This window comes from Sciurus vulgaris (genome assembly GCF_902686455.1).
Source record: "Sciurus vulgaris genome assembly, chromosome: 11".
NCBI lineage: Eukaryota > Metazoa > Chordata > Mammalia > Rodentia > Sciuridae > Sciurus > Sciurus vulgaris.
In genome coordinates, this window is record NC_136472.1 from 6698004 (window position 1) to 6724720 (window position 26717).

General features: G+C 56.0%; 2 protein-coding genes and 1 long non-coding RNA gene across 12 annotated transcripts in view; 2 read left to right on the plus strand and 1 right to left on the minus strand.

Annotated features, from left to right (window-relative positions):
- Positions 1-7522: 7522 nt before the first annotated feature.
- Positions 7523-26717, minus strand: part of LOC306639416 — a 43760-nt gene continuing 24565 nt past the window's right edge. The window contains exons 3-5 of one of the 2 annotated variants that reach the window (XR_013757641.1): positions 20754-20817; positions 9632-10443; positions 7523-7661 (exon numbers count right to left, since the gene is read on the minus strand). This is a non-coding gene — a long non-coding RNA (uncharacterized lncRNA). The remainder of the gene's footprint in view (positions 7662-9631; positions 10444-20753; positions 20818-26717) is intronic. The other variant, XR_013757642.1, reaches the window with a different exon arrangement.
- On the plus strand, positions 7659-17901 carry CLCF1 (cardiotrophin like cytokine factor 1). Of its 9 annotated transcripts, XM_079102914.1 has the most exons (5): positions 7659-8500; positions 12149-12267; positions 13925-14091; positions 15051-15116; positions 15908-17901. In XM_079102914.1, exons 3-5 carry the CDS (start codon positions 13939-13941, stop codon positions 16400-16402), a joined length of 714 nt encoding a protein of 237 aa, XP_078959040.1. In that variant the 5' UTR covers positions 7659-8500; positions 12149-12267; positions 13925-13938; the 3' UTR covers positions 16403-17901. The 9 variants fall into 9 exon arrangements, with proteins under 9 accessions (XP_078959040.1, XP_078959037.1, XP_078959042.1 ...); XM_079102911.1 differs by lacking the exon at positions 12149-12267; XM_079102910.1 differs by lacking the exons at positions 7659-8500; positions 12149-12267 and adding an exon at positions 8509-9150.
- Positions 24652-26435, plus strand: POLD4 (DNA polymerase delta 4, accessory subunit). Its single transcript, XM_079102922.1, has 4 exons — positions 24652-24959; positions 25192-25281; positions 25505-25616; positions 25950-26435. The coding sequence occupies exons 1-4, from the start codon at positions 24863-24865 to the stop codon at positions 25972-25974; spliced, it is 324 nt and encodes a 107-aa protein (XP_078959048.1). The 5' UTR covers positions 24652-24862; the 3' UTR covers positions 25975-26435.

Consider the following 26717-nt stretch of genomic DNA (forward strand, 5'->3'; position numbering starts at 1 on the left):
CAGAGGGGCCCAGGGTGTGGGGTCACTGGGTCGTCTTGACCTGCGCGTGCATGGGGATTGGTGGGTTGTGTGCGGCACAGCAGGTGCTGCCAGCCTGTGCTGCCAAGCCCTGCCTGGGCCTTGCTTGTTCCCTGGCATTTCTCCCAGCAATCAGAACAGTGTTTGGCTCGTAGCAATGGTTGACTACGTCTGTGATGAGTGACTGGAGGACAAGATCAGAGCCCATGCAAGACTGGCATCCAGGATTGACTGCTGAGGTGCAGAGTAAGGTTCCAGGTGCCAGCCTCCTGAGATCTGAATCCTGGCTCCATTGCTTACAAGTTCTGTGAAAAGACAAGTTGCTGATCTTCTCCAAGTCTGTTTCCTAACCTATAAATTGGGGGCAATAATGGTCCCCAAGGGTTGCCGTGAAGGTGCACAGTCCCATAGCTCTTCAGCTCTGCTGCTGTATCTCCACAGTTGCCCCTCACAGAAGCCGCACATCAGAAAGGGACATAGGTGGGTGTGGAGGCCAAGCACATGATCCCAGGGACTCAGGAGGCTGAGGCAGGAGAATTACAAGTTCAAAGCCAGCCTGAGCAACTCAGCAAGCCCCTATCTCAAATATAACATAAAAAGACCTGGAGATATAGCTCAGTAGTGGAGAACCCCTGGGTTCAATACTGTATCACAAACAAGCAAAGCCCCCCAGATCATCAGTTTCATTAAGCCAGGGCGAATGCACACCAGGAGCCCCACAGGAGAGTCTCCCCAGTGACATATTACATAGGAAGGGCCTGGAGTTCAGAAACTGGAAAATCTCTAGAGGACTCTTGGGTAGGAGCAGAATAGTCAGCCCAAGGGGAGGGAGCTCCAGAAGGAGGCTGCTGCTTCCAACTGTGTTGCGTGCTGGCCCCATGATTCTGGGCCCTTGGTGTCCTTGGCCTTTTGAGGGCATGCTGGAGGCTGGCATGAGATAATGATGTGCCCATATTGCCCACTTTGCACCCACCAGGGGCCAGGTCTCTTCAGTCTGCAGGGCTGGAGGTGGAGGGGAGATGGGATGGAATTTTTAAAACCCACAGTGGGGATGGGAAGGGGGAAACTCAGGCTTGTTCACCAAAACCTGGCATGCTAGAGTTACAGGCCCCCTTGGAGCTCAAGTGAGGTAAGTTTAGGACAAATCAAAGGCAGCATGCTCCACCCAGCAGGGGAGGACACCGATGGAACTCATTACCCCAAGATGTGGTCTCGGCTGGAAATATAAATAGCTTCACAAAAGGTTTAGATAAATCCATGGATGACAGCTTCATTCATGGGTTCCAACGGGAAAGAGGCTGTTTGAGTCCTGCTGTCCCCCCTCCCCCAAGGGAAGCCATCAGGGAGGCAACCTGGTCTCCCTCAGACCACCCCTTGGTGCCCCTGTTAAAGGCAGGCTTCTGCTGTAGGGGCCCCAGGAGGTGTTGCTGTTCCTGTGGGCTAGAGGTGGGCCTGAGTCCCTGGCCCTCTGCTCCACCCCTCCAGCATCCAGTCATCCACTACTGGGCCAAACGAGGGCACCGCCAGCTCTGGGGAAAGCAACTCACTGGGCTGTCCCCTAAGGGACCAGCAGAGGGAGACAGACACCGCAAACTGTCCCAGCTCCCAGAACAGAGACCACACCGACTACCCAGTAGGGTCCAAGGAGCCTCTACAGGTGCCAGCTTTGTGCCCAAGGTTGTGATAGGTCCCACAGGGCAAGGGAGCAGAGAAGACATCCCCCTGGCTGAGGGGACTGCTACAAGGGACATGGGGACAAGGAGGAACTTTCAGGGAACAAGGACAGGGTGGGGAGGTGACTGCTAACTATGAGCAGGGCAGCTCTGGAGCCAGGCGCCCTGCCTGTGACCCTGGGCAAGTTGTGTAACTTTGTACCTCGGTTTCCCAGTGGTAAGACGGCAACCACAACAGCACCTGCCTCGAGAGAAATTGCGGAAGTACTCAGGTGCTGCGTGGCAGTGCCAGGCACATCTGGATGGGTGGAGATCAGAGGTCTCGGGTCCCTGGAGTTCTGCACCTCGAAGAGCGTTGCCCGAGCCTTACCACCATCAGCCCTTCATGAGTCAGGCTCACCTGTAAGTGGTGGACCTGGGCTCTCCGATACCAAAAAACTAAGAACTTTCCAGCGTTGTCCTGCAAGCCAGAGGTTGAAGGAGGCCTGCTCCAGGGTCCTGGACTGCTCTGAACCTGTTACCAGGCTGCCTGTGTCACTGATCAGTTGCGACTGGAACCCACACCCTTGGTAGGCAGGTCTCTAGGTCTACCCTGGTCTGTGAGGTGCATACAGCTTCGGGAAGCTTTTGGAGGTGACTGAATCTCACAGGTGTGAGTGCCAGCTCCTCTCCAGCCCTGCTCCTGTTCTAGGCTATGTGCCTCCCACCCATCCCCACCCCTTGGTCCTGTCCCTTAGGGAAATCTGTCCTAACATCTCTTCCAAACTCCAACCAACACGGTCTTTTTTCTTTCTTTCTTTTTTTTTTTTTTTTTTTCATACTGAGGATTTAATCCAGGGGCATTCTGCCACTGAGCTACATCCAATCCTTTTTATTTTGAGACAGGGTCTCACTAAGTTGCTTAGGGACACACTAATTTGCTGAGGGTTGCCTCAATATTGTGATCCTCCCCTGTCTCCTGAATTGCTGAGATTACAGGTAGGTGCCCCTGAGCTGGCTCCATAGTCTTTCTGAAGCTCCTGTGTCATTTAACATTCCAACCATCAATGGCTAAAACCGAAGAATGTACAGATGCTCCATTAGGGACCATGAGGAAGATGTTATGAGCATATTACCATCACCCCTGTCTCTTGGAGGGGAACACAGATTGTAGAGGGTGCAATGATTTGCTCAAGTTCATGCAACTGGTAGGGGAGGGCCAAGCAATCTCACTGTGTCAGTAAGTCTCCCACTCACTCTCCTAACAGTGCATCACAGAATGGCCCCAGGGAAGAGGGTGTCCTCTGACCCCAGGCCCTGAGGAACAAGGACAGCCTTGAGAAAGGCCTGAGGCTTAGAGCGAGGTTGGTTGGGAGGGAGGTGAGAGCTCGGGAGGAGCCGGCAGTGACTCAGCGGGGCAGGATAAGGATCTTCCAGGGAGAGGTAACCCCACTCCTCTGCCAGGGGAGACGGAGTCACAGAGCCTGCGGCATGGGTTGAACAGGGCAATGGAACATCCTGGGAGAATGGCAGGGACAGCTCCTGGCGGGCAAGGGAGGAGTGGAGCACCTGGGGGTATCCCTTTGTCCTTGCCTCTTCACACACCCTTCACCCAGACGTCCTGCAGATGAAAGGCAGAGTCCTGCGGGGGCAGTTGGAGGGGTTCTGCTGCCTCTCAGCCTCATTCTGGCTTCTTAGGGGAAGCAGGAACATGTGGGTGGGATGTCCCTTGGTAGGCCTCACTGGGCCAGGTAGGAGTGGGGGACCCAGGGTAGGGCAGGGCTGCTGCTGGAGTACCAGGAGCCCTCTGGCCCTGGGGTTTCCGTTGACATCACGGCCAGTTCAGGGTGAGGCAGGGCCCTCTGGGCTCCGGCACACTGGAGAGAAAGGGAAAGTGCCCACTCTCCTGCCCTTCCTTCCCCGCCCACATGCCCTCTGTGCCGGGGCCTGCACTCACATGCGCACTGCAGAGCACACACATATCCTGGTGGGGAGGGCTATGCCTAGGGATGCAGAATTCCTAGGTGGGCCTCTGAGCCCACCTAGGGCCTTACTCTGCCAGCTAGAAAGTGGACGGGCCCTCAGGAAGCAGAGGGAAGCCCTGTCTACTGTTGATGGGTGGCCCTCTAACTCTCAGCTGATGCTCATCATGGTCCAAGCCCCCTGCTAATGGATCCAGGATGCTCGCTGAGCTCCCCAGCACTGCCACGATCTGGCCTGTTGCTGATGAAGGGAGGCGATGTGAGGTACCTGGCCCAGCATCAGTCAGCAGACATCAGGGAGGTTGGGGGGCAGGAGAGCCCAGTTCTCCCTCTGCTCCTGGGTCACAAAATCTCCAAGAACTTGACTCTCTTTATGTCCCAAGGAATACCTTATTGTCCTGATGGACCAGCTATACCACAGGCTATATGGCTCACAGCCAGGGGGCACTAAGCACAGTCCTACAGGGCGAAGTCTGCCCTCAGACTGAACCTCTTCTCTTTTCAGGAGTTCCCTGCCTTGCAACTGTCCCCATCCCCAGGTGGGCACCTGCATGCGTGGTTAAAATGGCATTTGCTATAATAAGACATTGCTAGGTTTCAGCCTTTGTTCCACCACTTCAGGCTTGTGTGACCTGAGACAGTGACTTCATTTATGTCTCCATTTCCTCACATAAATATGGAAAACTGAGAGCTCCTGTCTCAGGGTTCTTGTAAAGGTGAGACCGAGTGGTCCTGGAGAGCCTCAGTACATTTAAACTACTGCTAGTATTTAAGCAAAGTGACTACTGCTGAGAATGACCGATATGGTGGCTGCTGGGGAGGCTTCTGCCAGCTCCTGCCTCTCCTGCTATGCCCGTCAGCCTCCACCCTGCAACCCCTGGCCCCTGGGGTTCCTCTCTGTCCCCAGCACCTGGGGAGGAGGCACTCAGGGAATGTCTGAGGAAGGACTGAGTGAATCAGTGACTGTCTCTGCTCTGTGGGACTGTCTGACCCCACCCTCTGCTCACCTGTCAGGAGAGGCTTCCCTAGTTCAGGAATCTGGACCCTCCCAGACCAGGGCCCCTTCAAAACCAATTCCATGGCTGGGCAGGACATGGTGCTGTGGGGCACCTGGTGTCTTCCCTGGAGATGCCAGTTAGGGGGAAGGAAGGGAAAGAGGGAAGATGGGAGGGGTGGGACACTAGCCAGTTTCTGAGCTGACATTGACTCACTTCCACTCCTTGGAGGGCAGTTCAGTCATCACCTGGTGCCAGCTCTGCCCCCCACTCAGCCACACCTCTTGGGGCCTGACCTGCCACCCTCCTGTGGAAGGTCAAAGGAGCTGGCAAACCAGTGTTCACTTCATCAGTCCACTGAAAACTCCCACCATCCTGTGGAAAGGAGGGCAGAGGTGGTCATACCCCATTCCAGAGAGGTGACAGGCTTGATCACGCTGGTCAATGGAAAGCCAGGTATCCCAACTCCCAGCCTGGCCCTATGCCAGGTGCAGGGAGCCATATGGTATGGGCGGTGCCTGCTGTGACTCTCCCTCAGTCCACTGCATTTTTACCCTGAAGCTCCCCTCTTCTGTAAGTTCTCTGGGTCATCCTCCTTGACCCTAAAGGCCACCTGTGGCTGATGGCTGACATTTAATGCATGTCCCAAGGCTGAAAATCTTGAAGGCAGGGGTGGGTTTTCCTTGTCCTTTCTCTGTCTTTACAGGACCTAGCACAGGAACAAAATCCCACAGGACAGATGGGACCTTTCTCTTCTTGAGGATGCTCATTCCGACCTTGGTTCTTATCCTCAACCTTGCTCCCAGACTGTTGGAGCTGGAAGGGCCCTAACGAGGTTCTATTTAAGAATCACTGGGGAGTGTGAGCTTTCCTGAGCCCCCCAGCTGGAAATCAGAGGACAGTCACCTGTCCCATCAAAACCCTGGAGGGGCCATTCCTGCTCCACTTTCCTTCTTCTACCCCAAATTCTAGCAGCCCACCCCCATTTTTTATTTGGCGGAGTGAGGCATAGCCTTTGCTCCAGCCCCCACCCCACCCCAACTGGCAGCTCCTAGCCTGCTGCCTTTGCCCAGACATGGCAGAGGGGCACTGGCGGCTTGGAGATGGAGTTGATTTTCCCTTTGGCAGTGTGGGAGAGGGGGAGGGGAGAAGCTTAGCCCCCACTGGGTAAGGGGAGAGGGCACAGCAGCAAGTCTGGACAAGAGGCAGAGGGAGAACATGACTTTCCCAGCTTGTGGGCCACTACCTGAAGAATCAAAGGCAAATTGGGGGCCCTGGAGGCTGCGTGGAAGCCGATTATCTTGCCCCCACTAGACTCTGCCCTGTTCCAGCAACTCCATGCCTTGGAGACTAAGGTGGTCAATTCCTATGGCAGGGTGGGGCAGCACCGTGGATGCCCCCCAGCTCTGCTGCAGAGTCCTTCCTCTTCCTCGCTAGTGGCTCCCCATCTTGCTCCAAAAACTCTGGCCTCCTCCCCCTTTTCTCACTCCCACCCATTTGCCTTTTTGTGTCTCCTTTTCCCGTCCCTGGTCCCTTCTCCTTTCCCCCTCCTCTTCCTTCAGCCCCCCTTTCCCCAGTCCCTCTTCCCTCTCTCCCAGCCCCCTCCTCTTCTCTGCATCGGGGCTGCTTTCCCCCTGACTCAGCAAGGTGCTTTATAAGGTGCTGAGGGGGCTCAGCCAAATCCAAACCACATTGTCTGCGCAGCCTCTCCACCCCGGGCAAGCTGTGGAGCTGCTCAGCCAAGGGAGCAGGGCCCAAGCTGCTCCCCGTCACCCTCACCCTCTCCCCTTTCCTACTTAGCTCCCTCTCTTGGAAGGGGTAGCTGCTGGGGGACCTCCCAGCCACCTCAGAACCAGTCACCAGTGGGCATCTGCCTTCTTGACCTTGGGCATGGGCATCAAAAGATTTGTTGGGCTCCTGGGCCAAGAATGTCATTGAAACTCCAGAGTTCTGGCTGCAGGGGGTGGGGAGAGGGTGGGGGAGGAGGACTGGAGCACTTTCACAAGGGCCCCTCCAAGGCCCTTGCCATCAGAGCTGCTGCCATGCTCCAGAAAATCCCCTGCCCCCACCCCAGCCCAGCTCTCCATTCTTTTCCTCCTTGTTAAAAAAAAAAGGAAGGAAGAGAGAATGAAAGGAGAGAAAGAGAGAGGGGGGAAGAAAACAACCCAACAACAAAGTCTGTCCCACTCCAGTGAGGTAATTGAAAACAAACTTCTTCCCCACCCCCCCACCCCCCCACTCCAGTTCTCCGGTATGGAAAAGAGAAGTGCTGCCCTGGGACCTGGCCATGACCATGATGCCTACTCTGACCCACAGGTTGGAGGGGCTGTGGCAGACTGGCAGGGTACCCTCCTTTCCCAGGGGCACCAGCAGGAGTAGGGGATGAAGATATGGTGCCACTCCGGAGAGAGGCATAGCCTTCCAGGTCTGGCTGCCACCCACCTCTCTCCCTTTGAAACTACAGGTAAAAAATAACAAAGCAACTTGTTACCAAATGATTTAACTGGTGGTACGCTGCTTCTAGGACCCCCAAGCCTTGGGGACCCAATGACTGTCCCCCAAGAAAAATCACAACATGGGGATGTCTACACGCCCCAGATGACAGCTGTTTCCTCTGCACTAGGTCACTCCCCCTGGCAGCCCTTTGAAGAGGATGGAAGGGGGAGGAAGGGAGACCCCCCTGGGAGGGTCTAGTCTTATGGGTCCCCTAGGTCTCCATCCCAGCAAAGTCCCAACCCAGACGGGAGGGGAGGAAGGAAAGAGAGCGCTCCCCAGCCAAACCACCCCTACCTCACCACCGGAAAAACCAACAACCCAAAACCCCAAAGGAAGGAGGGTGCCAAACGTCTCAATGGGGAAGTGTTTTACAATCGGGATGCTCGCTCTGTCCGTGGCCTTGAATCTTCGCATTCTCGCTGAGTCACCCGCAAAGCCTCTGGTGTTGAAACTGGTCCGGTGCCTCGTGCTGATTAATGAATTACAAATCCCCCACCCATGTGCATTCTCCCTGGTCACTGGGAAGAATGAAGAACCTTGTGAACTTGAGAGAGACGCTGGGCAGTGGGCCTTCCTGCCCCCTTCCTCCCCCCGCAGGGGGCATTGTGAGCTGGTTAGTCACCTGCCCCAGCCTCTGGCGCTTCACTGAGCTCCAGCTTTTGGAAATGGGACAAGCAGCGGGACAATAGGCAAGGGGGGCGGTCAGCCCAGACAAAGGGCAGCAGGAAAAACACCATCACTTGCTTTGAGGCCAGTTCACTGGCATTTGGGAGAATGTGTCATTGCATTTACTCAAAGGGGAGGGGGAGGGAAGGTTAGAAATGAGGAGGCAGAGGTAGGGTGGGCACAGGGAACCCAACAGGGTAGGAGGCAGGGGGCAGGCGTCCCCAGGCGGACACCGAGGGGGAAGCCCGCATCGAGGCCGGCTCCCTCTCCGGTCCTCGGCGTCTGTAGAGGGATCGATGCCCTCCCTGCCCCCTCCCCCAGGAGGCCCGGGGTGGTACCGCCGCAGCCTCGCCTCACCTCACCCCCCCCTCAGTGTTGTGGGAGGGAGAGGAGCCCCAGAAGCCCTCCCTTCCCTCCTCCCCCGCCTCCCCCCACCCCGGGGAGGGCTGCTACAATTTGTGGTTACAGCTTTACACGTCAGAAAAAAAAAAAAAAAAAAGTTTGCAGAATGTCCCACACCAAAAAAAAAAAAAAAATCCGAAACCGAGCGAAAAAAACCTGCGAGTGGGCCTGGCGGATGGGATTATTAAAGCTTCGCCGGAGCTGCGGCTCGCCCTCCCACTCCGCCAGCCTCTGGGAGAGGAGCCGCGCCCGGCCGGCCCGGCCCCCAGCCCCATGGACCTCCGAGCAGGTAGGAGCCAGGCGTCCGAGGCCCCGGCCCCCGCCCCCGCCCCGCCGCCGCGAGATCCGGTTCCCGTCCTCCTCCCGCCCCCGGGGAGCCCCACGCCGGGGCCCGGCCGGGGAGCAGGGCTCGGGCCGGGGGAGGCACGGCTGGGCGCCCTCGAGAGGGGCCGGGCGGGGACGCGGCATTCCTGGAGTCCGCTCGGCCGGGCAGGAGGTGGCCGGGAGCGCGACGGGGAGCCCGGACGACCCGCAGACCTGGGGAGGCGGCAACCTGGAGCCCCAGAGAGGCGGGGTCCCGCGGAACCCGCGGACAGAGAGCCCCGCGCAAAAGTCGGGGCGAGCGAGTGCGAGGCGAGCGGCGAGGCTGCGGGGGGAGACGCGGCGCGAGGGGAGGGGGCCGGGAAGAGGAAGAGGGAGGGCGAGGCAGGGAGCCCGAGGCCGGGCCGGCGGGAGGCGCGGGGAGGCCGACACCTCGGGCCGCGCCGCTCTCCCTCTCCGGCCCGCCGGGAGGGGAAGGCGGGCGGGCGGGCGGGAGGAGAGGAGGGCGGAGGGCAGAGCGAGCCTGGCTGGGCCGGGCCGAGCGGGCCGGGCCGCGGGATTCGCGGCTTCCGCGGCCCGAGCCCTCCACGCTGCCCACGGCCCGGCAGCCGGCGGCAGGTAGGGACCGGGTGGCTTGGTCGGCCGGCGGCAGCGAGCCGCGGCCCGCCGGCCTGGGAGTGATTACTGCGGAGGGGGGGCGGGCGCAGCCCGGCCGGACCCAGCAGGAAAAAGTCCGTCACCGGTCCGGGAGCGGCGGGCGCTGCCGCCCGCGGCCGCTCGGCCCGGCGGCCCGCGGAAGGAGGGAGGACAGGGCAGGGAGTTGACGCGCGGGAAAGGGCAGCGGCCCGGCGGAGCCCCGGAGCCGGGCGCCCGGGACCCCGCCCCCGCCCCCGCCGCCGGGCAGAGCCACCGGGCGGGAGCGGGCAGGGGGCGGGGCCGGGGGCGCCGGGGCCACACAAGGGGAAGGCGCCACCGCCGCCGGGGAGGGGTCCGGGAGCGAGAGGTCACCCCCGAGGGGGGAGGGCCAGCGAGCTGCCCCTCGAAGCAAACCCCAAGTTTGCGCGACCTCGCCAGAGTCCCCTCATTTCTGCTCCCCTACTTTCCGTTCCAGCAGCTGCATACTGAGCTCCAGGAGCCCTCCCTACAGACCTCCGAATCCCAGAGGACCCCTGTGTCCTGTTCAGGGCCCAGGATTGGGAAGGGGCTGCCAGGAGAGGAAAGGGAGACTGGCGGTGGGGGCATCTCAGGAGCAGTCTGAGCCTTGGAGAGAGGCTGAGGATGGAGAGCAGGGGGCACCTCTCCCTGGGACTCTGATCCAGGGACATCTCTGGGCTTTCACTGCCCCTCCCACGGGACACAGGTTCATATTCTAACAGACCAGATAGGCAGGCTGGCTGCCCTGGAGCCGCACATTCAGCCCCGGGAGGAAACTGGCAGAGATAGCAGCAACTGTCACTGGGCAGTCCAGAAGTGTCTACTAACTGGAGCGCTATCTCCCCCTCCACCACAGACCTGTACTCCTGTCCCCGTCACACTCGTCACACCACCCCTGCACACCAGCTACTGATTCCTGACACTTCACATTCCTGCCCACAATCCCACCTGCTGCTCTCCCTGGCCCCTCCCAAGCCCTCTTGCACCCTCTTGATAACAACACCCTTTCCAGCTCACCCACACACTTGCCCTGGACTATTTACTTCACTTCTCCCCCCTCTGGCTTCAGCTGGCTTCTCAGCTCCCCCCTGACTTCACTTACTCCCTGAGCACACCCAGGGCCCTCTTGCGGCACAGTCAGGAACCCTCTCCCTCCAACCAAAGCCCGGTTCCTGTCTTAGTGACTTACTTCAAAAGGCAGCAGCCGGCCTGCCCTCTGTTTCTTTCCCTGGACCTCAGCTTTTTCTGCCATTTGGGCTGAAAGAGAAGGACAGGGAGGGGATGTTGGAGAGGACAGCAGAGATGGAGCCCCACATTCCAATTGGGAGGACCTTTAGCATGCACAGTGTAACCTCTTCACGCGAGCCCAGTCACCAGATGGGTTCATGGCAAAGCTAGGTCTTCTGAGTTCCAGGCCCCTGTATCCTCATTCACCCTGCCACTTCTCAGCAGCAGGAGAAGGGGAACCAGGGAGAGGGCAGCCAGCCCAGAGGATGGAGAAAGCTAGGTTTCTGTGGGCTGTGCCCTGTACAGGCAGGTCAGGAGGCAGCCCACAGGGCAGTTTCCTAGTCCCAAGCCTGGAGCTCACACCACTGTGTACGCACCACCACCAAGGTCACTCCATCCCCCCCAGTTTCCCTCAACAGACCCCTCCAAGGTCACCCAATGTTGGTTCTGGTCTGGCCTGAGGACAGGGCCTTTTCTCGATTAGAACTCTACAAAGGCTCCCTGACACCAACATTTAGAGTTTACAGCTCTAAGCCACCAGTCCCAGGTGTGGTCTCCACCCAACCATCCTGGACATCCTTGCCACAGAGTACTGTTAGTCTGGGCATAGGCCAGGGATGAGGGACAGCTGGCTGAAGACAAGTACAGGGGTGGGTGTGCCTGTGCAGTGTGTGGGGTGGCCTTGCGCTTGCGTGGGCCAACAGTGTGTGTGTTCATGAGGGGGGCCTTGGTTCCCAGGGCCCAGGGATCTGGATGGAATTAGGGGCTGGCCCCGGAGGGGGCCAGGATGGGGGGGCTGCAGCAGGAAACGTGAGCTGCACTCATTAGCTCCTCACGTGCTCAGCCGGATTTATAAACACAAGGAGAAGACGGGATGTAAACAATCAGTGGGCAGCAGCCAGAGGCAGAGCAGAGGCCCGCGGGTGGGGGTAGGGCTGGGGGAGGGGGCCAAGAGATGGCCCCATGGTGGGGTTCACCTGCACACTCTGAGCTGAGCGGGAGAGGAGGGTGGATGGGGCTCCAGGAAGCCCACTGGACGCTCTCACCCAGGAACACAGGAGCTGAGCTGCCTGGGCTCTGGTATTCTCAGTGAACTCAGGTGTTCTCTGCCCCAGGCAAGGGTCTGCTTTGCTGCCTGAGAACTGGGCACATCTTGCCCAGTGTGCAAGGTGTCACAGTAGAGGGCAGAGCCCTGCACTTCTCCTGCCTTTCTCTCCTGGCCTCCTGATTCCCCAGACTCCTTGCCTCTTTCTGCTTCTCTCTGGCCTGGTCAGTCAGCTCCTTCTGCTCTCCCCTGTCCCCCCAACCCCCAGCCAGCAGTGACAGAGTTACCTCAGAACTGAAATATTCCTGGAAACACCGGCCCTGTCTGTTTAATTTCATGAGCCGTTTTTCTGCCCAGATGACTTAGCTCTTGTTTATCCAAAGGCTTCTCCCCCTGCTGTCCTTGTGTAGGGAGCTAGTCCCTGCAGGGATGTCCCACAGGGCCCAGGAGGGGAGGAAGAAACAGGCCCAGGGCTTCTGACCACACCTCTCAGCCACCGGACAGTCCAGTCCCCAAACTCTGGCTGCCAGGGCCGTCGAGGCAATTCCTGCGTCAGTGGAACTTTGGCATTGCCACTGACTTCAAGCAAGACCAGATTCATCATCCTGCAAGCTGTCTCAAGCTGGAAGGGCCATTGTCCCCCTCAGCAGGTCCATAATCTCCAAAACTAACCCCAAATTGTATCCATAGGGTCCTGGAGGGGACTCAGCCAGAGGTCTGGGCTGAGGAGTGCCCAGGGCTTTGTGCAGAGAAGGGCCTGGAGTCTTCTTGAGATATGAAGATGAAACACTAGGAAGGAATCAAGCCAGGCAAGAGCTAAGGGTGGAAAGGAGGACTGAGGAAGGTGCTTTCAAGCTGCAGGCGGGAGGGGAAAGTGAAGTCTGTTTGCCCAGGGAGCAGTTAAGTGCCCCACCCTGCTCCCTGTCCTAAAACACTCATGTGCACATGCTCATGTGTACCCTCACACCGGGAGCCTTTCACTCGAAAGAGCAGGTCCCTGTTGATAGGAGGCACCCCTACTCCCACAGTCAATCAGTAAAGCCAGCCACTCAAACATCTGATAAGAGTCCAAACTGACCAGCTGTACTCTCTTAGAGTCCATACTGACTGACTGGGCCACTGAAAAAGTCCCCACCTGTCCACCTGTCCCTTGTACTCTGAGACACTTTATAACATCCTTGATAGTAACCTTCTCTAAGGGCCCGAAGGCCCATCTAGTCTTCATTCTTTCCTAATTCCAAACCCTGTCCTGACTCTAAGTGTAGTCAAATTGTTAAACCTATCCAACTTATTCCTATCAAAGAAACATGTCATTATAGAAGAATTTGGAAGTATAAAATACAAAAAAAAAAAAAAACCACTCGACCTCATACCTATCCAAGCTTAAAACCCAAACTAACCCTACCCTTTGTGAGATGCCAAGCATTGTCCCATCTGACATCCAAATCAACAAATTCATAACCCTTAGCCCCAGCTAACCATCTGCCTGCCCAAAGCTAACCACAACCCACTGCTGGACTCAAACCCCAACCACACTCAGTCAACCAAATCCCAAGTCTAAACTAATCTGAAATGTTAAAAGTAACCTAGTCTTTAAACCTACCCCAGCCCAAGCCAATTATACTCTTCCCCTGTCCGAGCTCAGATGCACAATGAATCCTGACCTTGGACCTCACCTAAAAGCCCAGAAAAGTAAGGTTCCCAAAAGCCACCGGCTTTCTTCATAGCACAGACCCTGGGCCTCTGGACTGGCATTAGGGAATGTCCAAACTCGCTAGAGTCTTCAGCTAACAACCCCACTCATAAAAGGCACACCTCCCCCTTTGCTCCCACCTCTAACACCCCAGACAGGAAGGGGCAGACCTCCACATTGCCACTAGTCCCAGAGGGATGCTAAATCCCCTTCAATCTAACTTCATCCTACATGCCCCACACTGAGGAACCATATCCTAATACACCCGCCACTGGCTGCACAAGCCAGCCCTGTGTCCTTCAGCCTGACTGTGGTGCTGTCACCCTATGCCTGCCTTCTCACTCTTCCAGCAGGGCTGGCTGATCATGGTTTGCATGCCATTTACCACCCATCAGCGCCCTTCAAGGTGCCAGGGGATCAGGGGACTGGGAGAGGAGGCTAAGGTGCAACTGGAACCCTAGCAACTGGCCTGGAGTCCCTAAGCTTGGCCCAGCCCCCCATGCACATTGGCGTTGGCACACACACAGCGACACACTGCTGAACTTTCTCAGCTGATAGGGATACACTCTCAAGTATCTACTGATAGAAACACAACTGCCAAGTCCTCGTCCTCACACACACACCCCTCGCCCATCCCTCATCCCATCTGGTGTCTCACCTTCACCCCTGTTCCCAGGCTAGGGTGGGGAAAGACAGACACCTGAGGGACTGCCAGCTGCTTCCTCACTTGGGCCTGGGCCCACCCTCATGTTTCTTGCCCATCCTGTCCACAGGGGACTCGTGGGGGATGTTAGCTTGCCTGTGCACGGTGCTCTGGCACCTCCCTGCAGTGCCAGCTCTCAATCGCACAGGGGACCCAGGGCCCGGCCCCTCCATCCAGAAAACTTATGACCTCACCCGCTATCTGGAGCACCAACTCCGCAGCTTGGCTGGGACCTACGTGAGTATCCAGCTTAGGAGTCTGGGCATTGGGTGAGGAGTGAGCAGAGGAGTTGGGGGAAGAGAGCTGATAGTGGCGGGGTCCTGATGAGTGATGGGGTGATGAGGAGGGACCCTTTGGCTCCAAGCAGTCTCCCTATTGGGCCTACCTCCTGCCCTTCCCTCTTAGGTGCCCCCCCATCCCTGGCCCCAGGACTAGGCATGTGGGCAGGCCTTGCACCCGCCTTGGCCCATTGCCCCACTGGCTGCCAGCCCAGCCGCCCGCCTCCCCCTGGGGGCTGGGGAAGTTTCCTCTGTTTACACCGTGTTGTGGTGTCTCTTGCACGGGCGGGGCTGGGTGGGGTGGCGGGGCCCCACCTCCAATGCCTGTGTTCCAGCTCGCCTCTGCCCCCAGACCTGGGGCCCTGCTGCTCTGGACCCATGGGCCTCCCTCTGTCTGCCTCTCCCATCCTATCCAGGCCTCCTAGGGGGATCATGGGAGAAGGGGGCTGCAGAGAACCCAGGCCAATAGTGGCAGGGGGTTCAGGGTGTGGAGGGCAGTTATGCTGTAAGGATTTGGGGTGGTCCAGAGGTGTTCAGAGAGCCCAGGAGGGAAGGAAGGAGGGTCAGAGGAGCCTGGGACCATGGGGAACCAGCCCCCTCTTCCCGTGTTCCTCTTCCACATCCCAGACCCTACTCTGGAGCCAGGGAAGGAAAAGGGAGGAGGGTGGCGGGGGAGCTGGCTCCAGCCCCAGGATACACCGAGGAAATTAGTTTGTCTCTGTGCTTGTCAGCGTGTGAACCTCCCCCTGGGCCCTTGCCTATCCCAGGCCTCGCCCCTCTCCTCTCTTTCCCTCCCAGTTACATATCTCCTGCATCCCCTTCCCTGGGCCCCAGGCTGTTCCCCAGAGGGTTGGCAAGGGCTGTGCCCTCTTCCCTAGACTACACTGTCTTCCATGCCCTTCCTCCTGTCCCCTCTAGAGACTGCCTCAGTTTCCTCCTTCTGCAGCCCTGCTCCTAGCAACTGAACCCTGCCTTGGGGTGCTGGTGAGTACCCTTCTGTCCCCGATTCCTTCAGCTGGAGGGAAGAAGCAGGTCAAGAAGGAGCTCTGATGCCAACGGCCCCTCTGCCTTCAACCTTGGCTCAGCTCTCTGCAGTTTCCCTGTGCAGAAAACCTTTGCTGGGCTCTGCTACCTCCTCTAATTCCCGACCCCTTTTCTCTCCTGGCTTCCTCTGCCAAATTTCTCGAAGGAGTGGTCTACACCCTCTGCCTCCACTTCCTCTCCACCCACTCACTCCTTAACCCCCTGCAATCTGGCTTCCAGGCCGCGGCAACAGTTCTCTCCAGGTCGTCAGGCATCTCCTCGCCAAACCCAGCCACATTCTCGAAGTCTCCCTCTCCTTGCTGTTTTGCAGCCGCTCTGCCGAACACTGCTGCCTTCTTGAACTCCTCTCCTTGGTCTCTGCACTCTTCTGGCCAACTCTGCCTCTGCAGCCTGGCCTCCTGGCTCCTGGCAGCTCTTCTTCCTCTCTCCCTGCCCTGTGGTGGCACTTTCCCGAGGTCTGCCCTCTCAGCCGATCAGCACATCCTTCCTGAGCGCTGCCTGCGTGGTTTTCTCTTTCTACCTCTCTCTGTAGAAGAGTTCATCACCCCACTGCTTCAGCTGTCACCTCCATGCAGATGACATTCCTGTTGAAGAAACTTAGGGGATGCCCATGAACAGCAAGGCCTAGGATGGAGACAGGGCCAGTGTCAGGGACCAGGAGAACAGACTCTGGGGGCAGCAATCTCCCTGTTCTGCTCGCCTCCTTCCCCATTGCCCTCTCCTTTCCACAGCTGAACTACTTGGGGCCCCCCTTCAATGAGCCTGATTTCAACCCACCTCGGCTGGGGGCAGAGACTCTGCCCAGGGCCACTGTCAACTTGGAAGTGTGGCGAAGCCTCAATGACAAATTGCGGTTGACCCAGAACTACGAGGCCTACAGCCACCTCCTGTGTTACTTGCGTGGCCTCAACCGTCAGGCCGCCACAGCAGAGCTACGCCGCAGCCTGGCCCACTTCTGCACCAGCCTCCAGGGCCTGCTGGGCAGCATCGCAGGTGTCATGGCTGCTCTGGGCTACCCATTGCCCCAGCCTCTGCCGGGGACTGAGCCCACCTGGGCCCCTGGCCCTGCCCATAGCGACTTCCTCCAGAAGATGGACGACTTCTGGCTGCTGAAGGAGCTACAAACCTGGCTGTGGCGCTCAGCCAAGGACTTTAACCGGCTTAAGAAGAAGATGCAGCCTCCGGCAGCTGCGGTCACCCTGCACCTGGAGGCCCATGGCTTCTGATCTCTGACCTTTACCACCTCCTCTTTTCCCCTCCGCCTCTCCAAGCCCTGCTCCCACTCTGGGAGGGAGAAACCTGTATGCCAACACTTGTTGAGCCAGGAGACAGATGGTGGGAGTTCTGCTCCTCCCGGCCTTGGCGGGGGTATGGTGCAATATGTCCCGTCCCCTGCCCAGCTCCGGGAGTCCTACGGGTCTGGAGAAGAGATGCAGCAGGCACCATCCTGTTTCCGTGGAGGTTACGTTCAAGGGAGGTGAATGGCTCAAGTGGGTAAAAAGGCTCCCACCACCTCTTGCTTGCTGCCACCACCTGCCAGTGCCCCTCGTCTGGGCAGGAGTGAGGGCCACTGTAGCATGTGCCCTTCTGGAGAGAAGTCTCTTGGCTGGTGATGCTCTCCCACCCCATAACTCCATATCCAAGTTCAGGAAACCAAAAAGCAACAAGTCTAAACAAGAAGAGATGGGGTGAAAATGGAAGGGGTGGGTCTGCACTGGAGGTGGCCTGCAACCAGAAGAGTAATACTGAAGGGGAGCGGCTGCCAGGTAGTCAGTGACATGGGGACAAACAGCAGCATGCTGAACGGCGGGACCTTGCCTTGAGTTTCCCTGCCGGCATCGTGTTGCCTCCTCTCTGCCCCTTGCCAGGGTGTCTGTGGTTGCCCAGGCTGGGAGGGTGGCCACAGCCACAGCCACGGGGTTTCCTGAAAGTTTACATTGCCGTAGCATTGCAGGGTATGGGGACAGGTCCCCCAGGCCCTGCCCCCAGCCCCACCCACTCATGACTCTTAAGTTTGTGGTATTAATATTTATTTATTTGGAGATGTTATTTATTAGATGATATTTATTGCAGAATTTCTATTCTTGTATTAACAAATAAAATGCTTGCCCCAGAACTCAGTCTCTTTGCCTTTCCTGGCCCTCCTGGGGTACACTGTGGGCTCTCTGGGCCCCAACTACCCTGGTTCCCATTGTCCCCTTGTCCCAGTGGAGGAGAGCAGGGCTCTCTTCCCTCCAGCTCCCATCCCCAGCCCTGTCTCAGTGCTCCTAGAGACTCTGTCGCTTGTTGTCATTCTGCCTTTGCCCTGTCTGCTTTCCCTCTGGATGGCTTTGTGCATGTCTCCCCTCTAGACCCCATGCACTTGATGAGCACAGCTGTTCATCTGCCTTTCTGGGGCACTCCCCAAGCAGTCACCCTTGGGCATTCAGTCCCCAGGACTCCTGCCAGTGGCTGCCTGCTGGGGCCCTCACCTCAACCCTTAATCTCCTAGGGAGGGTGATGAACTAAGGCCAAGTTGCAACTCTCACTGTGACGATTCCTTTTTTGTATTGGAGGAAAGAAAACTCCTATTGAACTGAGGGAAAATGGGACAGATGCTATTCAAGGGGTAAACTATATTAACTCAATTCCACAGCCTGCTAGCTGAATGACCTTGTATAAAAAAAAGCTTTCTAGTCTCCAGTGTCTCCATCTGTAAAATGGGAATAACTAAATATCCTTATGAGATTGTCAGAAAAGTTAATAGAAACAATAAATGTTGTAGCAGCAGCAATTGTAGAAATTAGATTATGTGAGATAGGTCCCTATGTCATCATGACTTTAGTTAAGAGTCACTGGGTAAACTAATGGGTTAATTGCTTCCAGGTAATATACATGGATATTTTATAAGGGCCTCCTGGAAACAATGCCTTAAGCAAGGAAGTTAGTAATGTCAATCAGCTGACAAATTTTTAAAGATCTAATTACTTGGCTGTCATTGTCCTAACTGATATAGGAAAACCAAAAGAATTTGAAGACCTAATTTGGCTCCTACTTTTATGGAACTTGCAATCTATTTAGGAAGGAAAGTTTAGCTTCCTTGAAATAATAAGGCACAAAAGCACTCATAAGCAACACAGAGGAGGGGGTTCCCACAAGTGCATAAGCCACCAGAGAAAAGCAAGCTCAGAGTGCTGGTGCAGGAGCTGCTGGACCTGCTGGTGGCCAGCCAACCTCTACTGGGTGCCAACTAGTCCACGGGAAACATGCTCTACCTCTAATGGGCAGTGACCCCTGCCTATGCATGGCCAGGGGCACCTGAAGACCCTGCCCCCAGCCTAGAAAGACAGAAAGGAGAGGGGATCTGGGCCATCCCAGTTCCCATGCAGACAAACGTTCTGCAGCTTCAATGTGCAAAGCAGTAAGCCAGGGCTTTGAGGTGGACAGAGACAGAGGTGGGTCCCATCCTCACACCCTACCATCCAGTCAGTTTCATTTCTTTTTAAAAAATACTTTTAGTTGTAGATGGGCACGATACCTTTATTTTATTAATTTATTTTTATGTGGTGCTGAGGATGGAACCCAGTGCCTCACACATGCTAGGCAAGTGCTTCGCCACTGAGCCCGAGCCCCAGCTCTCATTTCTTTCTTTTCTTTTGGTCCTGGATATTGAACCAAGGGGTGTTTTACCACTGAACTACATCCTCAGTCCTTTTCTTTTTATTTTGAGACTGGGTCTCTCCAAGTTGCTGAAGTTGGCCTTAAACTTGTGATCTTCCAGCCTCAGCCTCCCAATGCACTGGGATTACAGGCATGCACCACCATTGGCTAAATCCTTAGTAATATGATTTAAACTGATTTTAAAGAGAGTTCAAGAGTGTTTTATAAGTTGAGAGAAGAGTTTGAAGGAGACAACTGATGAACGGTCTCAGATGCCCAGAGGAACTAAGAATGTAGAGAGAGATCAACTGGCTTTGGCAGTTAGGAAGTTACAAGCGACCTGGGAAAGATCAGGCAGAAAGGCAGACACCCAGCGGTGAGACAAAAGAATACTACTGTGGGAAGGAAACAGGGGTAAATATATCCCTCAGAGTTTGGTGGTAAAGGAACAGGATCAAGGAAGGGCTGTTTTGTGGTGATTATTTTTAAACAGAAGAGATCTAAACATGTCATTGCTGAGTGAGGAGGTAGTGACTGGAGAAGAATGGAGAGGTCTGAGATTGCACTAAGGAGAACCAGAGGGGAATCCAGAGACTTTTGGGCACCCAGATGGATGAGCCAACTGATCTCAGCAGACACCTCTTGTCATGCGCCTATTCTGCATGAACTGTAACCACTTCCTACTGAGACAGAGATGGCCAGCGGTGGGAACAGAGTATAGAGGGAGCTTTCTAAGAAAGAGAACAGACAAGGCAGGGGTGGCAGAGGATCAAGGGCAAGGGGCTCTAGCAGGCTAGAAACCATATTGTTGAGTGGCTGTGAGCCTCTAAGCTGCAAGGTGCAGGTGGGATGGGCAGCAGAGGGAAGCAGAGGCAACGAACCAACGGTCAGGAGAGGTGCCCCAGGTGGGGAGTGCTGACGTTCATTCATGCCCAGAATGCACAGCTCCATGGGGGCAGGGCTGGATGCAGGTGGGCAGGGGTGGGGGCAGAGAGGACTTCAGAACCAGCGTTCTTGAACTCTCTATCCTGAACAGCTCTTAAACATGATGACAGGGAGTGTGGGCCTTTCCTTTGGGTTTGGCAACATGTCCAGTTCCACAGGGCCTCTTGTGAAAATGTCATCACCAAGGAAGAGGTAGCACCGGGCAGATGATAGGTTGTCAGTGTTTTCTTAGGATGTGACATTGGTTCTCTAGTTTAGCTGCTTTGGGAGTGCTGATGAGTATTCTTTGATTATTTAGGTTCCTTCTCCTAAGTAAGGTCTTAGAGTTGAGCCCAGGTGTTCAGAGACCAATATATAAATCAAGACTACCTTGGGCTCTGCAGTGTCATGGGGATAGGGAAATTATCTCTAGAAGTCCCTATATCCCCAGTAAGGTAAGGGAGAAAAGGAGGGAGGTATAGAGGGTATAGAAGGCTCTCTTTGCTTTCATCTGCACAAATGGATTAAAAACCTCATTGTTTTTTTTTTTTTTTTTTTTTTCCAGTATGGGTGACTGAACTCAGGGGCACTCTACTACTGAGATACATCCAAAGCCCTTTATATTTTTTACTTATATTTTGGTACCAGGGATTGAACCCGGGGGCAATTAACCAGTGAGCCACATCCCCAGCCATTTTAATATTTTATTTTTGTGTTTGAGAGAATAAGCAAAAGATGGACAAGATGTCACTTGGGAGAGAAGGTAACTTCCAGGAGGGAAGAAGTCGGTACAGAGGTGGCAAATCATCAGAGCCTGCCAGGTTCCTGCTTTTGCAAAGATTGATCCCACATCCAGGACTTTGGGGCCCCCTCTGTAAGCAAGGGGCTCATTCAAGAACTCATCTTACTGTAGGTGCTGTGTAAGGGTTCACTTCATTTTGTGAATGGAGGGAGAATAAAATAAAAAAATTAAAAAAAAAAAAAAAAAAAAGAACTCATCTTACACATACTTACCACATATCATAGTCACAGCCACCCCATGTGGGGAAGGCAGACAGAGGCTCCAGGTTCCTTTATCCTAGAATGCAAGGGCCACTAATTCAAGCCCGGCTGGATGCCCTGAGGGGCTATTCTCTCAGTTCCCCCTTCTTTTCTGGAACCACAAATGCCCCTGCCTTTGTCCCTTCAACTCTTGGGCCCCCTGACTCATCTGATACCCGAATTTCCAGGCCCTCATCCATAGGGCTGTGAGGAGGCTGTAGTGGGGACAGTGAGAAATTAACTGTGAGAAAGCTTTTGAGCCAGAGTTCCAACTCTCAGCCTAGTTAGTTCAGAGGTCACTTCCAGGTCCCTCCCCAACTTGCCCCCACCTCCAAGGCCTGGCTGATTGGGGAGGTGCGGGGGGGTTGGACATGTTAACTAGGACCTTCTTCCCAGCTGGACAAAGTCTGACACCTGGTGGCCAAGGTGAGAAATGGCCAGAGGGGCCCCCTTTTGAATCTCCCCAGAATTTCTCCAGAGCTAGGATGGCCAAAGTGAAAAGAGGAAATGACCAGAGGTGTGGAAGGTGGGGTCATGGCAGAAGAGACATCAGTGACCCAAGGGTCTCTGCCCTTAAACCCACTAGGCCCCAGAACCTGGACCAGGGAGATGAGGGGTGTTTGGGAAGATAGTGAGGGACTAGAGGAGCTCCTGAAAGAATATGGCCCACAGGATAAGGAATGGAGCCAGGATGTGCGAATAGCTGGGGGCCTGAGGAGTTCCTCTGTCTGCCAAGAATCCCTTAAGCTGGCCCAATTTCTACTCCAGGGTGGGTGGCAGGGCCTGAGAGCCTGCGGAAGGGGAGTGCTGGGGAGAGAACCGGGCCCTGCACAGCACACTGGGCCCCAGGCAGCTGCTCTCCTCCCTCCACCCCCATTATCTGGCTGTCTCTCAAGCCCCATCAGGAGCTGGGGAAGGGGCTTGTTGGCATGGACATGAGCACAGTACTGAGGCCCACCATCCTGCCACATGGTCTGAGCTACGCCAGCCCTAATCCCCCTCTCCTGGAGCAGTTAGCAGTGAGTCTTACCCCGTGGAAGACATTGGGCTTCCCTTCCAATTCCCAATTCTTTTCTCTCCTAGGTTCCCTAGGGCTTTGATCTTGGCCCTGAAGCAAGCGCCTTGGGTACCCCCAAGGTGCAAAGGTAACTCTTGCTAGGCCTATCACCAGCCTCTGGGTGTCAGGGCTATTACAGGGAACCTATGCTGGGGCCTCAGGACATTCACCAAAGGAGAACTTAGCACCCCACTTCCCAGACCCCTAACCTGGTCATCAGCATGAGGACTGAATTATAACAGGCCAGGACAGGAGTTTGGGGGATGGGCCCAGGAAGCTGCCTGAGTTGGGGCAAGGGTTTTAGGCAGGATGGGACAGGAGGAGGACAGGGCTGGGGAATAAAGGAGGAAATGACATAAAGCTAGGTAGATAGCACAACTTAGTCAGTGGGGGAAGGAAGCCCTTGGGTCAGGAGGTAGTTCTAAATTCTCTGGATGCCAATGCCTGTCCTAGGATTCAGTCCCACTGCCATCTGACTAGGAGGGGAGGACATGCTGCCTGGGGAGAGTTCCCTCAGAAGGCCAGTCCAAGGGCTCCTGCAGCTGGGCTGACCATTCTGCTTCTCCTTCTGGGGCCTGGGTGCTTAAGACCATGGGAGACATTCCAGGCTAGGTGGGAGAGGACAGCAAGGCCTGAGCCAGGCAGAGCTGGGGACAGTGGACAGGACAGCTCAGAGTATCCACAGAGCAGGTCAGGATGCCAGAGGTTGCCAAAGAAGAGAAGGGAATAGGCCCAGGCAGCAGTGGGAGTTGCTGTGGCCGCCCAGCGGCACACCCCATTTCACGCTCCCTGGGCGGTGGCAGGCCCCACGGCTATCAGCTTTCAGGGGTGGGAGGGACCAGGAATGAGGAGGGGTCTGCCCCACCCATAGTTCCCTATCCCTCAGGGCTTTGTGGACTCAGAAGGTGGGAGCCACACACCTCTGGGAAGAGCCCAGGAGCCCCTTGCTGAGAGGCTCACCAGCCTGGGGGCTGTCAGTCCCACAGAGCCTAGGTGTCATCCCTCCTGACTGAACCTATACCTATTCCTTCCCAGCCTGGGCCTCCCGGCTGCCCTCCCCACCAAAGCTGGGCCCCTTTGCCCTGTATGTGGGCCCCACTGAGTCTATGAGGCAGGTGGGTGATTAGACCTGGCCCAGCCAGAATGACAAGGCAAGGAAGGGCCCTCCAGCTCTGCCCAGCACCTAGTCCCTTCTTCCTCAGTCCTCTTCAAAGAAGCTGATGGCGACAGCCAGGCAGGAAGAGCCCCTGAAGACATAGCTTTTTCCTCCTCCTCTCTTCTGGTGGTCTCCTCTCCAGAACATTCTCTCTGTCCCATGTGTACCAGGGCCCAGCCCTTTTAACCCAGTTCCCAGAGCACTAGGAAGGAGGAAGGCAGAGGACTCTGAGCAAGCATCAGCCCTTGACCACTGGAAGCAAGAACCGGATGGGCTCTCCAGAGGGTGATTAGTGCTGGGCCAGGCCCAGTGCTGGTTCCCAGACTCCCACTGGCCAGCACTTTTGCCTGCTGCCAGGAAGCTGGTGAGGGGGAGGTGGGAGTAGCTGTGAGTCAGCAGACAGGAGACCAAGAGACAAAGGTCATGGGTGGAGAACTGAGACACTGTTTACAACAGCCCACCTCCTCCAGGAGGCCTTCCAATGCTACTCATCCCTGTGGTCCCAACAGCTCTGACACACCCTTCCCCTCTCTTCTGTTCAGAATTACTGCGCCACACTGACAGCTGTACATTCCCTCTCCCTTGCAAGCCTATGAGCTCCTGGGGCCCAGGGAGCACCTGTGGTTGACTGAGGCCCCACAATACCTGTTATAACAGCAGTGATCATAATTCCTACTTTCAAAAAATATTTTGAAGCTGGGAGTGGTGGTGCACCCCTGTAATTTCAGAGAGACTAGGGAGGCTGAAGCAGTAGGATCACAAGTTCAAGGCCAGCCTCAGCAACTTAGAGAACTGGGTTCAATCCCTAGTATCTGATAAATAAATAAATAAGTAAAAACCCCAGTACCGCAAAAACAAAAAAATTGACATCTACTTCCAGCTAATACATGGAAATATGCTTAGAACAGTGCTTGGTGCATGGTAAATGCAATATGAGAGTTAGGCCATTGCTATTTTCTGCTCACAAGCACATTATTGTGAGAAACAGGGCAGATTTTGCCAAGGAACTGAGGATCTAAACACACGTGAGAGGGGACTAGACCCCTGCTATGGTTTCTTGCTTGGTATGGAATCTTCCTGACTAGTAAGACAGGCAAGGGCAGGCTGTGAGACCCCAGGAGAGCTGATAAATCAATCGCCAAACTAGAAGCAGGGAGTGTCTTTGGGTGCAAACTGTGAGAAGGATTTCGGAACCCATGGGCTTCTCCAGCCAGATCTGGGAGCAATGAGAGGGGGTGGAAGCAGAGAAGAGGGCTGGATTAGCCCAAACTCGCTGGACCTCCGGTCTGCCCAACACTTAGTGGCCCAGGGGCCAGAGTGGAAGGTTCCAGCTGGGCTCAAGGGAGTTAAAAACTGGCCACGGGGATTAATGAGGCTGAAAAGAACATTTGCCTAGGAAGGAAAAACGGGAAGTGAGAGGCTGAGGATAACGCTCTGTACGTCCCTGGGGACCCATGTAGACCAATGGGGGGCAGGAGGAGGTGGTGAAGTCTGGGGCATCTTGACAGGTCCCCCGCCCTGGCCTAACCCCACCTCCCGCAGAACACAGCTGCAATAGCTGGCCCGCCCCTTACCCTGTGCTGCCTGCCATTGGCTAGAGTCAGGACCCCGCCCCTCAGAGGAGGCCTGCCATTGGCTTAGATCTCTGATGTTTGCAAGCTTGCGGGGGTGGGGTACAGGCGTCACTCCCTGGAACCAGGCGACTTCCTTTCTCTGCTTGTCTGGGTCATCTTGTCTGCCCGTCGCTGGCCCATCTCTCTCTGGCCCCATCTCTCTCACACTCTCAGCAGCTGTCTCGCGCGCCCGCTGGCCTGACCTGTCTCTTCTTCCCTGCAGTCGCCTCCGTCTCCGCCTGCCTGGGTGGCCGCCATGGGCCGGAAGCGGCTGATCACTGATTCCTACCCTGTTGTGAAGAGGAAGGAGGGGCCCGCTGGGCACAGCAAGGGGGAGTTGGCACCAGAATTAGGTTTCTGAGGCGTGGGGGCGGCTGGAGGAGTGGACATGTAGGGATCCCAGGGGACTGTGGGCGGGGTACAGACTGAAGGGGAAACTAGCCCATTCTCTACTTCCGACCCAAGGTCTGGACACGGGATGGCAGAGGCAAGGGGTGGGGACAGAGCCAGGAACAGTGGCACAGCTGTAAGGCCAGGGGCAGGACAAACGCCTGGGCAGGCCTGAGGAGCAGCCTGTCGTTGCAGGGGAGGAACCCCAGTCCTCCAAAGAGGAGGCAGCGGAGCTGGAGCTGCTGAGGCAGTTTGACTTGGCCTGGCAGTATGGGCCCTGCACAGGTGAGAGTCCCACTCACCACCCGGTCCCTTCCCACAGAGCACTTCTAGGAACCAGTCCTGTCACCCAGGTCTGGGAGGTAACACAAGTGTCTGCCCGCCTCTTGGGCACTGTCTCCTGAGCACAGTGTGTGCAGGCTCTCAAGACAAACCCCACATAGTCTGTTCTCTAGCCTGGACTCTTCCTTACCCTTGAGTACCCTGAGTCTTCTTCCCACCCTGGCAGGGATCACACGGCTGCAGCGCTGGCTTCGGGCAGAGCAGATGGGCTTGGAGCCTCCCCCAGCAGTTTGTCAGGTGCTGAAGACTCACCCAGGAGACCCACGTTTCCAGTGCAGGTCAGGATAGGCTGAGTGGGCTTTCAGGGGAGGCAGGGCCTTCTCCGGGCATCACCACCCTGGGTGGGAACTCCCCTCAAGGAGAAATGGATCTGGGCTTGGGGGTACTTGCTGAGCAGGCAAAAAGTATCTCCAAGGTGCCTGGCTCAGGAAGACAGGTTACTTTGATAATTCTAATCCCTATGAGCTAATGGTGGGGGAAGGATGCATCCAGGGTTCAAGGGACAACCTATTTAGTACAAAGGGACTATAAACAATGGCCAATGACGAGCTGGTGAAATCACATCAAGGGACTTAACTGACTCTCCCTCCCTCTCACCCTATCTTCCACAGTCTCTGGCATCTCTATCCCCTTTGAGGCACTACCTAGGTCTTCCTGTCCTTGGCACTCTGGGTAGCCACCAAGAACTTCAGGACAGAAGTGACAATCAGTTGCTGCTGCTCAGTCCAGCCCTACTATAAAAGAACACTTGACAGGCCAAGTCTGGAGGTCTCCATGGCTCAGCACCTCCAACCAACATGTGCCTACAGCCCCCTCTGAGGACCTACACAGCTGAAGCAGAGGACCGCCTAGATGTAAAGTGATCTCTGGGGACAAGAACCGGGCCGTGGCCTTCCAATGCCTGCTGCACCCTCCCTGAACTATGGTGTGGCACAGAAGGCACATCCTTGTGCAGAGCCAGGTGCAGGTGGATGAGCAGAGGTGAAGATGGACTCCCCAATCACAGGCTGGGAAGCTGAGAGCAGGAACTGGTTGAGCTCACAGGGCAAGGGGTTCACAAATGCTTATAATAAAGAACATTGAGCCTGAAATTCTGACTACCAGTCTCCAATGTGGCCTTGCTTTGGATGGCAGTACCCTGCTAGTTAGGCAGGAGAGCCAACACCTTTCCGTTTCCTGCCTTAGTAGACTCAGAGTCTCCACAAGAGCTGAGCAACCTCTGGTGCCCCCTGCTGGTACATAGGAAAACAACTCTCTAGTCACCTTCCCTAAATAGCCAGGGAAAACCTGTCAGAAGTGCTTACTGGCCACTTACTCTGCCAGTGTTGACCACCAGGCAAACATGGACACTTGACCAGAGTAGGATCCATGCAGCCATG